General features: G+C 42.1%; 1 protein-coding gene across 1 annotated transcript in view; it reads left to right on the top strand.

Annotated features, from left to right (window-relative positions):
• The window catches only part of LOC308281686 (microtubule-associated tumor suppressor 1 homolog), a 124,678-nt gene that overhangs the window by 91,915 nt on the left and 17,081 nt on the right, over positions 1-15,682 (top strand). Inside the window, exon 8 of the mRNA XM_080721932.1 lies at positions 14,686-14,809. Coding sequence (XP_080578058.1) covers positions 14,686-14,809 — 124 coding nt within the window. The remainder of the gene's footprint in view (positions 1-14,685; positions 14,810-15,682) is intronic.

The following is a 15,682-nucleotide window of genomic DNA, read 5'->3' as shown; positions in this document are numbered from 1 at the left end:
CCCTGCCATACCCAATTGACGCCCCTGATCTACAGTATAAGAGCTTGGCTATATTATGCTCAAGTCTTAGCCTGGGAACCTGCCTGCTACGCTACATTTGGTGGATTTAGTTTTTCTCACTTCGCTTGAGAAGTGAAGTGAGAAGGGAAAAAAACGCTGAACACAGCAAGCAGGCTGGATCCAAGGCTACTCAAGTCTGTCTGTGGCTTTTATAAATACAGTATTAACCAGAGCTTTTGACTAAATATTAACTACACTGGATCTATTGGAATGGGTTTTTTTCTCTCCTATTTCCTGAGAAGTCACAGGCAGGGACATGCTGGGCCCCTGATTCAGCCCGGGAAAAAGAGTTGTAGAGGCCCTAATTGCGCGCTATAGAGAGAGATCTCTCTCTATAGCGCTGCTGCTACTCAAAGATTTGCCATTTCAGATCATGACAAGTGACAAGCCAGTGGGCCAATTACATGAGTTATATTTCGTCGTTGTTGGGTCCAAAACCGTTAGTTTTGTATTTATAATTTTAAAAATGATTTTAACTAGTGAAAACAGCCGATCTACAAGCACACAACGCCTCGCGGTGCGAGGCGTTGTGTGCTTGTAGATCTGCTGTTTTCACTACTTTTGTGCAAACAGTTTAATTTTTACTTTTGTGCAAAATGAACCGGCCGTTCGGGAGTTGTCCCGCTTTTCCCAATGGCCAGCACGTCCCTGGTCACAGGTTCCACCTGACTGTGACGATGTAACATAACATAGATAGATAGATAGATAGATAGATAGATAGATACCTTTATTATCCCAAGGGGGAAAATCAGTTGCCCAGAGGCAGCACAGCAGTATAAGGTTATTTACAAAGTTACAGAGAACTAAGTATATAAAAAAAAAAACAAGAACAGAGTACAGTAAAGAGCAAGGTACGTCAAGAAAGTGAACAACTATACTGTAATTTAACATAATAACCAGCACAGATACACTAAGAGACACTCATGGGTTTATATTTAAAAGTAACTTTTATTTTCCCTGGACCCAGGGTATGGCAGCTGCATACCCCTGCCATACCCAATTGACGCCCCTGATCTACAGTATAAGAGCTTGGCTATATTATGCTCAAGTGCCTAAGGACATAAAGTGTCCTTAGGCACAACTATCAATATAGTACAGTGCCCCCAAATCAAAGTGACCATAACAGTCAATGCTAGTTAGTGCAACAAGTATCTCACCATCATGTCAAACACAAGCAGAAATACTCAAAACTACTAACACAACCTAATAGTGCAGAGTGTCCAAAGGTCAGAGTGATATAAAAACAACTAGAACAAGAAAGAAACAAGAACAACAACAACATAATGTGATATTAATGATAATAAGATTATAATAACTGTTGGAACACAGTGTGGGTTCCTGGCTCTGTGCTTGCGGTGTAACAATCATGTGATGATTGACAGTGCAGAATGTGAGCTGTCACTCAGAGAAGGAACAGGCTCAGCTTTAGTGGCTGCAGATGATGTGTTTACCCACACGGAAACATGTTTATGAGGAAGCATGAGAGAGCCACACGCTACACCATACTGGATAATTATACCCGTTAGTTATACCTGTCAGTGGTGTAAAGTAACATTTACTTAAAGGGGAAGACTACCCATTTTCAATGTTGAACTGTGTCATTAATATACCTTAGATGAGTTGTGTGGAAATTTTAAAAAAATCATGGGGGGTTTATATTGTAAATCACACCTTGATGACATCACACCGTTGTGATTTACAATACAAAACCCCAAACCAATCCTCCAGTTCTAGGCAACACAGAAGCGGGGAACTTTTTTTTAAAATTATTTCCACACAACTCATCTAAGGTATATTAACTCATTCCCTGCCAGGCCCGATAGTCCCGAGATTATTCCAATGTCTTTCCCCGCCAGGCCCGATAGTCCCGAGAATTAAAAAAAAAAAAAAAAAGAAAAAAAAAAAAATCAAAAATTCTTTTTTTCATAAAAAATGTTTGACCCCCTAAAATGGAGTAGGCATGATAGCAATCGCGAAATTGCATGTTTAACCCCCATAGCAACCCCATCTTTCAAGCATGGCAGCCATTTTGGCAGCCATCTTTGTTAAACATAGTGGCTGTTATCTCATGAATGCCTGAACGGATTTCCATTCGGATTTTTTTGTTTGAAAGCTGTGAGCAATGTGGACACACGTGGTGCATTATCTAGGCATGGGTGTGCATGATCCGTGCACACCCAATTACATGGAAGTCTATGGAGACGAATGGCAGGTGGGAGTACGGAGGTATGTTAAAATGGCGGTCAATGTGTTAATGACATAGTTAAATATTGAAAATGGGTGGTCTTCCCCTTTAAGTAGAATTTTGAGGTATTTGTACTTTACTTGAGTATTTCCAATTTCCAATACTTTAACTTCTACTCCACTACATCTCAAGATCCAAATATTGTACTTTGACTCCACTACATTTATTTGAAAACTTAAGTTACTAGTTACTATGCAGATATAAATTATAATATTTTAAAACATACATGAACCACGTTAGCCCTATTTTATACCTTGGCTATTTGAAAATAGATGATCTACATCTGCGACTCGTTGTGAGCTTGTAGATCGGCTATTTTCAAACATTGTGTACTTTTACTTTTGGTACTTTGAGTACATTTTGATGCCAACACTTCCATACTTTTACTCAAGTACATTGTGAATTACTAACGACTGAAACGTCATCATCATCCTTGATTGTCTCTAAACACCAGGTTGCAAGGAGTGGCATTGGTGTGGACTAGCCTTAAAGGACAACTTTAATTTGTTTACAACCAGTAAGACTCCCTAATCGGGAGATAAGCGACCGTCACGCCGCATACACAAACTTTAGAAGGCAATCGTAGCCAATCAGGAGGGAATATGGAAAATGTGACAGAGCCATGTTGATGACATGACTTTAGACATACTGTGTACCGCTTTGCGTGATTTTAGGGCAAAATCTGTAGGAGCAGTGTCCAAAAATGTGTTTTGCAAGAATCGGCCTGATGGTGGCGCTAGAAGAGGGCCATATGAGAAATGAGGTTGTGGTTTGCTAGCCAAGGAGTGTGTGTGTGCAAAGTTTGGCATGGATAGGGGCAACCGTGGCGGAGATATGAGTAGGGCAAAAGTGTGACATGACGTAACTGACAGCCGGTGGAGCTTTTCAAGGGTTAATATTTTATATTGTAATTAGAGAAAAGAAAATATGAGTGTTAAAAACTGCTTTCTATCGTTTTAGCAATTTTTTTGATTTCAGTGGGTGGGGGCATCCGTACAAGTGGCTAAATATGTATTTTTAGACACAATAAACCCATTCCCAAGATGCACCGCAATCTTTCATGGGCAGATGTAAGTTATGGTCAAGAGTTACTGTAAAGTTAGTGTTACTGTAAATAGTAATAAAGAAATCGCTGAGTTATTGTGTCTAAAAAGACATATTTAGCCACTTGTACGCATGCCCCCACCCACTGAAATCAAAATCGCTAAAATGGCTAAAACGATAGATTACAGTAAATGAAAACATTTAAATCTTTTCTTTTCTATAATTAAAATCTAAAATATGAACCCTTGTTGTAAAAAAACGAAGTTGTCCTTTAAGAAAAAGCATACAAATGCACTTTTTTAATAGTATATACAGTATGCATGTACAGTACATGCAGTCAGATATCGCATGGAAGAGTACAGTTGGGTGTAGCATTTTTCTTTTGAGCGGTGGTAGACCGCTCCATAGCATGGCCGTGTGTGTATCCGTGTATCCGTGTATCCGTGTATGTATGTGTGTATGTAGCCTGAACTACCACTCAGTGACCAGAGAGGGTGCTCTTGAGTCTAGTCTGAGCATCAACTGCAATACTCTCTCTCTCTCTCTCTCACACACACACGCGCACACACACACACGCACACACACACGCGCACACACACACACACACACAACCACCGCTCAGTTCACACGGGTGTGATTTTTAAGATTCATATCCCATTTTGAATAGATGTTTATAACACATGCAGCTGTGGTACTTGGTTATTGATATAAAGAAGCAATACATTCAACGAGTGTATCAACTTCCATAAACCTGCCATGAATACTAACTGCCACCGTAGTGTGTAGGCTGATGGTGAGTTACGGCCAGTTGTTACGGTTGCTGTGAGCGTGCTCTGTTTGTCTTAGACGACCATGTGTCATGTAGACCCCAGCCTTGTCAGACAGACTCAACATAACTTCACTGTCGGGCAGAAACCTCGCATCTCCAAGTTTCAAATTTGTACGTTCTTTCGCAAAGCAAAGCCCTGCTTCATCATACAAGGCCGTCGCACAAAGGTAGTGAAAACAGCAGATCTACAAGCACAAAATGCCTCGCACCGCGAGGCGTTGTGTGCTTGCAGATCGGCTGTTTTCACTAGTTTAAATCATTTTTAAAATGATAAATGCAAAACGAAGAGTTTTGGACATACAAGGTTTCCACCCGACAACGATGATATGCTGTTATGGTAGCCTTTAGGCTACTGAGAGGTCATACAGTCAGATCATACCGTCATGTAAAAACTACAGTTGATTTAGTCAACTAAAATGTATTTTGGAAGGCCTTGATGGCATCGTAATGACTGATTTTACACTTGGTTTTGCGCTGAAAATAGCAGATCTACAAGCTCACAAGCTTGTGAGCTTGTAGATCTGCTATTGTCAGCATGCAACACCTGTGAGCAACCAAACATAAAATGACTCTCTTCACAACTAGTCCCTCCCTAACGTTTTAGTCTAGTTTTTATTTTGTTGACGAAATGTTGTTGTCAATATATTTAGTCTTAGTTTTAGTCATCACAGCTTAGTTTTTATTTAGTTTTCATTAGTGGAAAAAAACGCAGTCGACAAACATTTTTCGTCATAGTTTTAGTCGACGAAATCAACACTGCTTCCGTTTCCGTCTCACATCGCGCACATTTATCATCATATAAATTTAGATCATCTAAGCATATTTAGCTTTGTTGCTTATCAGAAATGACATTTTAAAATATATTTTCGTGAACGGAAATGCCAGTTTCCATTACTCGCCGTTCCGGAGCTGTAGTTCCAGACTCTATATAGCATTCAGAGATTGTGGAATAGTTGTCTGGCTACGTGAGAAAATGTAGATTTTCACAGTTTCTGCCTCTAATATTTGAAAATTTTTGCCAATGTTTAATTTGTCATTTTAGAGGTATTAAAAGGGCCGACCCACAGGTTGAGAACCGCTGTTCTATGGTATGCACACAAGTCTTATATGACATGTATGTACACACACACACACACACACAGAGAGACACACACACGTGCAGAGAAACCTGACTTAAATTGCAGGTTTCGCTTAGTTTCCATAAATACTCATAAATCACTCTATCCCACGCTCATTCTCTCTCTCTCTCTCTCTCTCTCTTCCTCCCTCGCATTCACTTTCTCACTCTCTCTCACACACACACCCCCTTTTCACTCCTGCAATCACACGTTTTTGTTGAACACTTTCTGACTCACTGCACTTTCCCTGCATCCAGCCCAGTGAGAAGAAGCAGCCGGCGACTATAATAGTTCCTTTTTCACTGAGCGCTTGACCTTTGGCTTGTCTCTTTACACACCGGCCCGAGGAATGTCTGCAATGTACGGATCTGTACTGTCAGCACACACACACACACACACACACACACACACTCACTGAGAACGAGCGTCTGTAAAAGTTGCATACTTTACGAGTCACCTTTTCAACCAGACAGACGGGTTCCTTTTACACGGAGCGGTAATGTTTAGTGGTTGGTTAAGTGTTTGAATGTCAGGTTTCACACCGTAGAGTTATTGTATCACAAAGCCTGTGCGGTGTGCAGGTAACGGCAGGAGAACCGGATGGATTTGTTCATTAACCCATTTAGGCCTAGAATTAGAAGGATTCAAAAGACACTTATAGAATCGGGTCAAAATTCTAATGTTCACCACTTTTCAAAAATAGCAGATCTACGAGCTCCGCGCTGTGAGCTTGTATATCTGCTATTTTTCAATAGTTAAAGCATAAAATAATGATACACAAAATGTGTACCCGTTCTAAATGGGTTAAAATGGTTTCTGGAGCAGGGGTCTTCAACGTTTTCAGGCCAGGGACCCCTTAGTTGAGAGAGAGATGAAGCAGGGAGGGACCCCCACAACCTGATCATAGATTACATATAGTTTCATCGTTTGACAGCACAATCATCAGTGTATTTTGGATTCATGTCGATTTGTCGTTTTCAGATATTTAACCACTTCACCCGTCAATACTTAATACCTTTCACTCTGTACTTAGTCTGCTCCTTTTCCCCTTGACACTAGACCTCTTTGCCGGAAATAGCCGATCTGCGAGGCGTTGTGAGCTTGTAGATCTGCTATTTTTGGCTAAAGTTCTGTGAATATGGACACTAAGGTTCAAGTGGTTAGTATAAAAAAGGAGAAAAAGTTTCTATCACACAAAGCTTTGGAGGTCCCCCTGTAGTAACTCTGAGGACCCCCTAGGGGTCCCGGACCCCCTGTTGAAGACCCCTGTTCTAGAGAGTGTAAATGGTGTCACCAGTCTGTTTCCTAATGGGTCCCCAAAGGGCAACGGTCCCAGTGTGTTTTAACCACTTAGGGTGTCCGGGACCCCTAAGGGGTCCTCAGAGTTACTACATCAGAGTTCTTTACATTAACCACTTGAACCCTTGCATCCCTTCTCTCAGGAGAACTTGAGGCAAAAATAGCACATCTAGAAGCTCACAACGCCTCGCAGTGCGTGAGTGTAAAGCAGGGGTCTTCAACCTAGGGGTCCGGGACCCCTAGGGGGTCCTCAGAGTTACTACAGGGGGTCCTCCAAAGCTTTGTGTGATCAAAACTTTATTTTTTTTATATTAACCACTTGAATCCTATCATATTCTGAGAACCGTAGCCAAAAATAGCAGACCTACAAGCTCACAACGCCTCGCGCTGCGAGGCGTTGTGAGCTTGTAGATCGGCTATTTTTGGCAGAGAGTTTTGGAGTATAGGGGAAAAAGAGCAGAGTAAGTACAGAGTGAAAGGCCAAGTTTATTAAGTATTGACGGCTCAAGTGGTTAAATATCTGAAAACTCAAATTGACATGAATCCAAAATACACTGATGATTGTGCTGTCAAACGATGAAACGATATGGAATCTATGCTTCATCTCTCTCTCAACTTAAGGGGTCCTTGGCCTGAAGACGTTGAAGACCCCTGGTGTAAAGGTTCGGGTGCTGCTGCATTCTGAGAACGAGCAGCGAGCATGGGGCTCAAATGAGTCTCCATTAGACTAAACCGGTTTCGTCTAATGGAGACAGCTGAAATGGCTCTCGTCACTGTTTGAAGTGAACTCGTTACTACGCTGTTGTCACCGGGGGGAGCACTAAGTGTCAACATTTGAGCCCTGAGCCTCCCGCCTAGCGAGGGCCAATTTACTTTACGCATGACTGGGGGTTGTCCAATGTCACCCTTTTGACCTTTTTAAGAAGTCAACTGGAGTGTTATTGTCGCCGGGTAGAATAGAGCTATAACCAAGGTACACTGACCCCCCACCCCGACAAGAGGAAAGGGTCCCTGTGGGAGAGCGAGGGAGGTGGGAGGTTATAGGTCCAGATTGAGTTTGTTAACAGCCTATAGGTCAGGGGTGGGCAACTTTGATGATGGAGAGGGCCACTATATGTTCACACTCACTCCAGAGGGCCACAATGCATATACAGTCAAAAATAGCAAAAAATAGCTGATCTACAAGGTCTGCTATTTTTGCTATTTTTGAATTGGAATCCTGAATTATTTTTAGCTATTTTTGAATTGGAATCCGGAAAAGTAACATTTTTATTTAATTTAACTTAACTTTATGAACTTAAATACAAATAAAATCTTACAAAAATTAGGGTTAGGGTTAGGGCCAGTAGAAATTAATTCGGGTCTTGCAGGGTTAAGCTACTAATATAGACTGAAGTAATTAAAGCGGGTCATGTCTGCATGTTTAGAATTGTAACAGCTGAAATCAATAATATCTCAGTATTCAGATATTAACCTGCAGGCTGCATTAAGTGAAGGTGAGGGCCGCATGTAGTCCCTGGGTCGCCAGTTGCCCATGTATGCTATACAGTAGGGGCACAGGAAAATCTCGAGAGAAAACAGCAGAAATAGGCGACCTACAAGCCCATTTCTGCCTATTTTCATGACATCGTCATACAATAAGCCCCTTCTCCACCACAGGGTCGAACCAGAACTAGAACCAGAACTTTCCAGAACCAAGAACTTTCAAGAACCTGTGAAGTTCTGGGACAAAGTTCTGCTTACGTTTCCATATAACCAGAACTAACCGGGAAGGTCCTGAAAAGGAGCAGCAGCGCAGAAGTTTAATTGCGACCGCCGCGGTCGCAGTTACTATCAAAACCTCGACCAGCTGTCCGTCAGTCAGTCACACGTCACACTTTTGCCCTGCTCTTATCTCCGCAACCATTGCCCCGATCCATGCCAAACTTTGCACACACTCCTTGCATGCCAAACCACAACTCATCAATTCTCACATGGCCCTCTTCTAGCACCACCATGAGGCCGATTCTTGCACAGTATGTCTAGACTCATGTCATTAACATGGATCTGTCCCATATAGCGCCACCATCAGGCCGATTTTTTCCAAACACATTTTTGGACACTGCTCCTACACATTTTGCTCTCAAATCACGCTGCGACCTGATGGTCGCTTATCTCCCGATTAGGGAGTCTTACTGGTAGAAGTTTAGTACTACATCAAGAGCAGGACCTAAAAAAGGTTCCCAGAAACTTGTCTGAAACCGGGCCGTGCGCTATGGAAACAAAACCACAACCAAAGAAATAGGTTCAGGTTCTGGAAAGTTCTGGTTCTGCCTCGTATAGTGGAAAAGGGGCTTTTAAGTATACGGTATACTGAGTTCCTTCTTGTCCCCGCAACAGTCCTGATGTTTTCGCAGGCATTTTGTCACAAGTAGAACGAGGGGGGTCAGTGTACATGATGTCATTACCTCACAAGACCACCTGTCACACACCTGCTGTCACACACACACACACACACACACACACACACACACACACACACACACACACACACACACACACACACACACACACACAGATCCTGTTATCCGGTCTCTAATGGAGGAGCAGGCCTGCGTGTGTTAGTCGGTCACAGCTGTCGTCCTCATGTCATTATCACCGCGGTGACAAGGCGCCCAGACGGACCAATAGCAGTGGAGCTCTCCATCCAGCTGTCTCTCCCCCCACTGCAGCCAGTTGTTACAACACTGTTGTTGTCTTGGGCTTTTCTGGGATATTTTTATTAGGAACGGCAACCACCCGCGTTCACTGGGTTCAAGTGTGAGGGGAAACTTCAACTTTGTGCCAGGGGTGTCACAAGGGGGGGTGGGGGGTAAAATGGGACTGAGTTACTTGGGCCCAAAAGTATTTTATACTTTAGCTATTTTTACGAAAAATCTCAAAGAGAACACCAGCACTCACGGACAAGTCCTTTCAAGGTACTTTTTATTTTATATTTAAGTGGTCAGGGTGAGTTGCAGAAACAACAGACGTGTTTCGGCGTAAAGCCTTCTTCAGCGTTGTATGTTGTGGGAAAAGAAAGTGTCACATTTTATAATGTCCATAGGAGCAACACCTTCCCCTGTCCGGGTTTTCACCCTGACCACTTAAATATAAAATAAAAAGTACCTTGAAAGGACTTGTCCGTGAGTGCTGGTGTTCTCTTTGAGATTCTTTCGTAAAGTTACGTTTCCCGACCGTGTGTGTTTCTGAACCTATCCGAGGGGACCAACCCTTCAGGCGATGGGAATTAAAATCTAAGTAATGGGAGTAATGGGAGCCAGCAATGGGAAACAAACAGGTGAATGTAATCAAAGGTTCATTTATATTCAAAAACTCTATCTATGTCATCACTTTTTGAATTTCTGTTCACAGGAAGTAATTAAGAATGGCCTATTTAGGGACCTTTGATATAAATATACACACAAATGGTTTATTTTCTATTTTCTTGGCATCTAGTGTTAGGTATGGCCATATTATCACAACAGATATGCTCTAAAAGTGTGAAAAACATGTTTTTGATTTCACCCCGTCTTTAAGTAATGTTGAAATGAGTTGGAGTCGTGCTCGCACCCCTGCTGTAACTATACTTTAGCTATTGAAAAATAGCAGATATACAAGCTCACAGCACGGTACCGAGTGCCACGCTGCGATCTTGTAGATATGCTATTTTTGAAAAGTCATGAAAATGTGCAAATCTTTGAATATATGTGTTTTTTAAGCGAACATTTGTAACTAAAATGTTACTTCTGGGGGGGTCCCTGGAACTAAATATATTGAGATGGCGGTCCGTGGCCAAATACATATAATTTTGGGGGTCCTTCACATGAAAGAGTTTGAGCAGAATGAGCACCACTGACATCGAAACATATATATATATATTTTTTTTTTCTTCAAAAAACCTTAGAAGGATTTGAAATATTCAAAGTTTTCACGATTTTTCAAAAATAGCAGATCTACAAGCTCGCAGCACGGCACTCGGTGCCGCGCTGTGAGCTTGTATATCTAAATATAACTAAATATATTGAGATGGCGGTCCGTGGGCAAATACATATCATTTTAGGGGTCCTTTACGTGAATAGGTTTGAGCACCACTGACATAGAAAAAACCTTAGAAGGATTTGAAATATTCAAAGACTTGCACAAGTTTTCACGTTTTTTTTCCCCCAAAAAATAGCAGATCTACAAGCTCGCAGCGCGGCACTCGGTGCCGCGCTGTGAGCTTGTAGATCTGCTATTTTTCAATAGTTGAAGCACAACATAATTGAAGTGAATCCTTGTACCCAGGGCCCAGAATCTGGTGCGACACCCCTGCAGAGGGCCGAGGTTCCAAGTTAATGACCCAATCCACCCAGCATGCTTTCTGTAGATATAAATCATGTTCACATGCTGTACACGTTCTCTAAGAGTTTGATTTGGAACTTCTGGAACTTTAACCTTAACCCGTCGTAAATAGAAAATATACAACTCAGCGGAAGACCTCTTTTGGTTCCAACTTTTGATTTTGAACGCTCCTGTGGAAAATCCAATAAACAAAGACCTCTTTTGGTTTGAAAAAATGCTGACTTTTTAGACTTTATAAACAAAATAAAGGCTCTTTATTGTATATTTTCCCACCTGGCTTGATCTATCCTTTTTTCTCGGTTTTCATAGGTCAGTTTTACTCCAATGTTTACAAGCATTGCCAGTTTAAAAATCAATTATCTGTTTGTATAGTGTTAGTCACTTTTATCAAGAGTTGAATCAATCACCTAGACTAGAGAATAAAAACATCCACTGCAGGATGTTGTGAGCTTGTAGGCAAGTATGCTGTAGGTATAGAGCCCTGGGGACAGCTAAGTATATAGGGTTTAAAAGATGTATTATTTAAAAAGTTGAAAAAACTTTTGGTCATTTTATCATCTAATCAGGCTTTTATGAACACCCTGAACAGTTTTTAATTTGCTTCATTTAATATTTAGATATTTGATGTAAATGTTATCAGGCCCTCCAGGCCCAGGGCCTCTCCCCATAAACACCCATTGTAACTTCAAACTCCATTTTAACCATGATATCATCCTAAAAACACCCATTATTTTTTCTGGTGACTCATACTACCCTCCTAATACGTGTGCAGGCCGTGTTTTTGTATTACTTTTTTCATTTATTTTTAATAATTCTTTGGGAAAATGGAAAAAAATGAATACATAAAAAAATTATTACAAATAAATGAAAAAAGTTATCAAAAACGCTGTTCAGGGTGTTCATTAAAGCCTGATTAGATGATAAAATGACCAAAAGTTTTTTTGAAAGTGGAATATCCTGCTGATTAACAGTGAAGTAATAGGGTCTGTAGATACTGTACACTTGATGGAGATGTTTTCCACAATATTTCATAACCGCCACACCGTGCGTCATAACCAGAATATTAGATCAAAAGGAGGGAAAAAAGGAAGCATGGGTGAAGGAGAGGAGATATATCTCCCGAGTTGACGTGCAGATGTTTTAGGGCAGGATCGCGCGTCTGCTGTAAGAGCAATTAAACTGGAATGCGGCTGCCAGGGAACGTCGTGTGAAGGGCATGTGCGTGAGCGTCTGCATGCACGTGTGCTCGCGCGCGCACACACACACAGGGACGTGCAGAGAATGTTAGAAAGGCAGGGGCTGACATTTCTAAAAGGGCCTTTTGGTGGAAGCATCAAAAATAGCAGACCTCCAAGCTCACAACGCGTCGCAGAGCTTGGAGGTCGGCTATTTTCGGTGCTTGATACCACACTGAACCAAGCATAATCAAGTAAGTGCATACTGGACATGTGGCGTAACGGCATGGATTTCTACACAGAGGTGTCAATTCTTTCAACATAAGATGCTGCATTCAAGTTCAGGAGAGTTTGGACAAGACAATTCTCTTGAACGCTGCCTTCGGGTTAGCTCCTTTCGGAACCTCTCACTCCGCTGTGCTACGAGATGAGGTTCATGCTCATAACATGCCCAAATGAGCTTTTTCCCGGGGTAGTTCACCAGCTATCTACTTTTTTAGTGGCGGGGGTAATCCAAGCAATTTGTTGAAACAATACTTTAAACACGCTCACTTTGTCAGCCAGGTCTGTGTTTTTTCCCAGTGAAATGTTACGGAAGCAGTCACACGACTCGCCATTATAATCCGTGTTGCAGCCACCAAGCGGTCGGAGCGAGAAATGGCCACAGGCTGACAAAAAACACAGAACTGGCCGACAAAACGAGCGTGTGACGGTAAGAGCGGTTGATAACCTGGTGAACTACCCCCCGGGAAAAAGCTCATTTGGGCATGTTGTGAGCAGGAACCTCATCTCGTAGCGCAGCGGAGTGAGAGGTTCCGAAAGGAGCTGCCTTCAGGTATGGCATGGTCTGGAGAGGGCACATTTTTACAGACGGATAAAAGGGCAGGGGCTCAAGCCCCCTTTGATAAATATGTGTGCACGTGCCTACACACACACACACACACACACGCACACACACGCACACACACACACAAACAAGACAGACTCAAGGAGACGACACCTGCTGATCATTTACCTGTTGGAGCGCCAACGGGCCGTTCCAGGCGTGTCTCCCGCGTGTCATTCTCTGCATTCTTATCGGTGGCGTTGACAGCTCGGTGTCAGCTGGCGTTATCTCCTGTTTGAATTAATTAAACTAATATTTATACAGTGGAGCCACCTCTAGGCCCTGTGACAACACCTGTGACTTATTATGTTAAGTAATAAATAAATATTTCCAGGAGTTCTCTTTTAATCCCCTCTGGAAAGGCTCTGGCTCTCCCACGCGATATATTCAACATGTTTTAAAATGATGTTATTGCTGTGTATACACACACACACACACACACACACACACACACACACACACACACACACACACACACATTTCTAGCTCACTATTTATACGCAACTGATTTCTAGGACAAATATGATATTTCTACTTCCAAGAATGATTCGGCTTTTCGTATCTTATAGTCTTAAGCTCCAAGTACTGGAAGAGCAAGGAGACAAATGGAACACTGACAGTTTCAGAGTGATACTTCAAAACAAAATGCCCCAAAAGGCCATTTCAGCTCGACTTTAAAGTGTGAAAGAGTGTCAGCGCATTGTGCATGAGATCAAGTACAACAGAGTGTCAACATGTGAATTTAACTCGGGGAGTTTACAAATGAAACAGACCCTTTACGGGTCAATTTGATTACATTTGTAAACTCCCTGAGTAATAAATCTCTAACATTTTGGAACACTGAGGAGTTAACAATATGTCTTGAGTAGAGATGGAGCTTGAAACCTGGGCGTATTACAAACTCGATAACACATTTATTGAGACCTGGTATCAATAAGCTTTGGGCTTGTCGAGCCTGTTATCGAGCATAGCGTCCCATGATTGATGACGGCATTTTTTTTTTATCTAGTAAGGAGGCGATCAAGACATAAATCTGATCACAAACCTGTGTGTCTAAAAGTGTATTGATACCTGCCAACCACCAGAATTATGCCTTTAAAGTGATTGTACACTGACTACACACATTAACATTAATGGTCTCTTCAATATTATTTTCTAAAGCAGTGGTTCTCAACCTTTTCAGGCAGCGACTCCCAAAATAATCATATTTTAACTGGGGACCCCCCACCCTGACGAGCACTAAGAGTTGAGGCATTACATTTTGTATAACACGGTTCTATTGTGAAAATAGCAGATCTACATGCTCACAACGCCTCGCAACGCGAGGCGTTGTGAGCATGTAGATCTGCTATTTTCACAACTTCTGCCTCTAATAATTTGTCATTTAAGTCCTCAAACCGTCACTTTAGAAATGTGCAAATACCCTCTAGTCTATACACTTAAACTTTGTGTTGGTTTATTTTTGTCTGTCTGTTGAGTGAGAAAACAATGTTGCACATTGCGTTAATCATCCGGGGACCCCCTAAAATATTTTTTTCTGTATCTGTTCTAAAGCAGGACCCAGACTAAACGTTCTGTCCTGCTCTCTCTCTCCCTCCACAGTGGCGTCGTCCCAGTGCTAACGTTATGTACTCCTCTCTCTCTTTCTCTCTCTCTCCCCTCCACAGTGGCGTCGTCCCAGTGCTGCGAGCGTCTGCAGAAGGAGAAGGAGGAGGTGCGCTTCACCCTGGAGGAGGCTGTGAGGAGGCTGGAGGAGCAGCACAAGGAGGAGCTGGCGCAGCTGGAGGACCGGTGAGAACCCCTCCAGCAACACCTGACTGATGATAGATGAGGGTTATGCCTTTCTATCTGTCACACTGAGATGCACTGTACTCAACGTTATTAATGGGTACCATAGCTGCCGGGTAGAAACTTTACCATATTTTATGTTTTTGTTTATTTTTTCCCATAAATGAAGGCCCTATAACAGAGGTCCTCAACAGGGGGTCCTCAGAGTTACTACAGGGGGTCCTCAAAATTGTTGTGTGATAGAAACTTTTTTCTCCTTTTTTTTCATATGAACCGCTTGAACCCTAGCGTCCATATTCGGAGAACTTTAGCCAAAAATAGCAGATCTACAAGCTCACAACGCCTCACGCTGCAAGGCGTTGTGAGCTTGTAGATCGGCTATTTTCGGTAAAGAGGTTTGGTGTAGAGGGGAAAAAGAGCAGACTAAGTACAGAGTGAAAGGTGAAGATTATTAAGTATTGATTGACGGTTCAAGTGGTTAAATATCTGAAAACACAAAATGACATGAATCCAAAATACACTGATGATTGTGCTGTCAAACAATGGACCTATATGGAATCTATGAACAGGTTGTGGGGGTCCCTGCTTCATCTCTCTCTCAACTAAGGGGTCTTTGGTCTGAAAACGTTGAAGACCCCTGTTATATAATATATGCATTATGATTGTGTTGCGCAAATGTACATCTACCAGCTCACAATGTGTTGAAACATGAACATGTTATGTGATGTACAGTACTGTGTAGAAAGGAATTTCCCCTTGGGGGACAATAAAGTCTAAAGGTTTTAATGTTTTATTTTACAAGGGTTCAGAGTACACAATACAACCATTTGATTAGCCATTTACACAAGCCTAGTCAGTGTACCAAAACTGATGAAG

This window comes from Nannobrachium achirus, assembly GCF_963921795.1.
Source record: "Nannobrachium achirus genome assembly, chromosome: 3".
NCBI classification, from domain to species: domain Eukaryota; kingdom Metazoa; phylum Chordata; class Actinopteri; order Myctophiformes; family Myctophidae; genus Nannobrachium; species Nannobrachium achirus.
The sequence above is the reverse complement of the archived record's forward strand: the minus strand, read 5'-3'. Positions and strand labels throughout refer to the sequence as shown.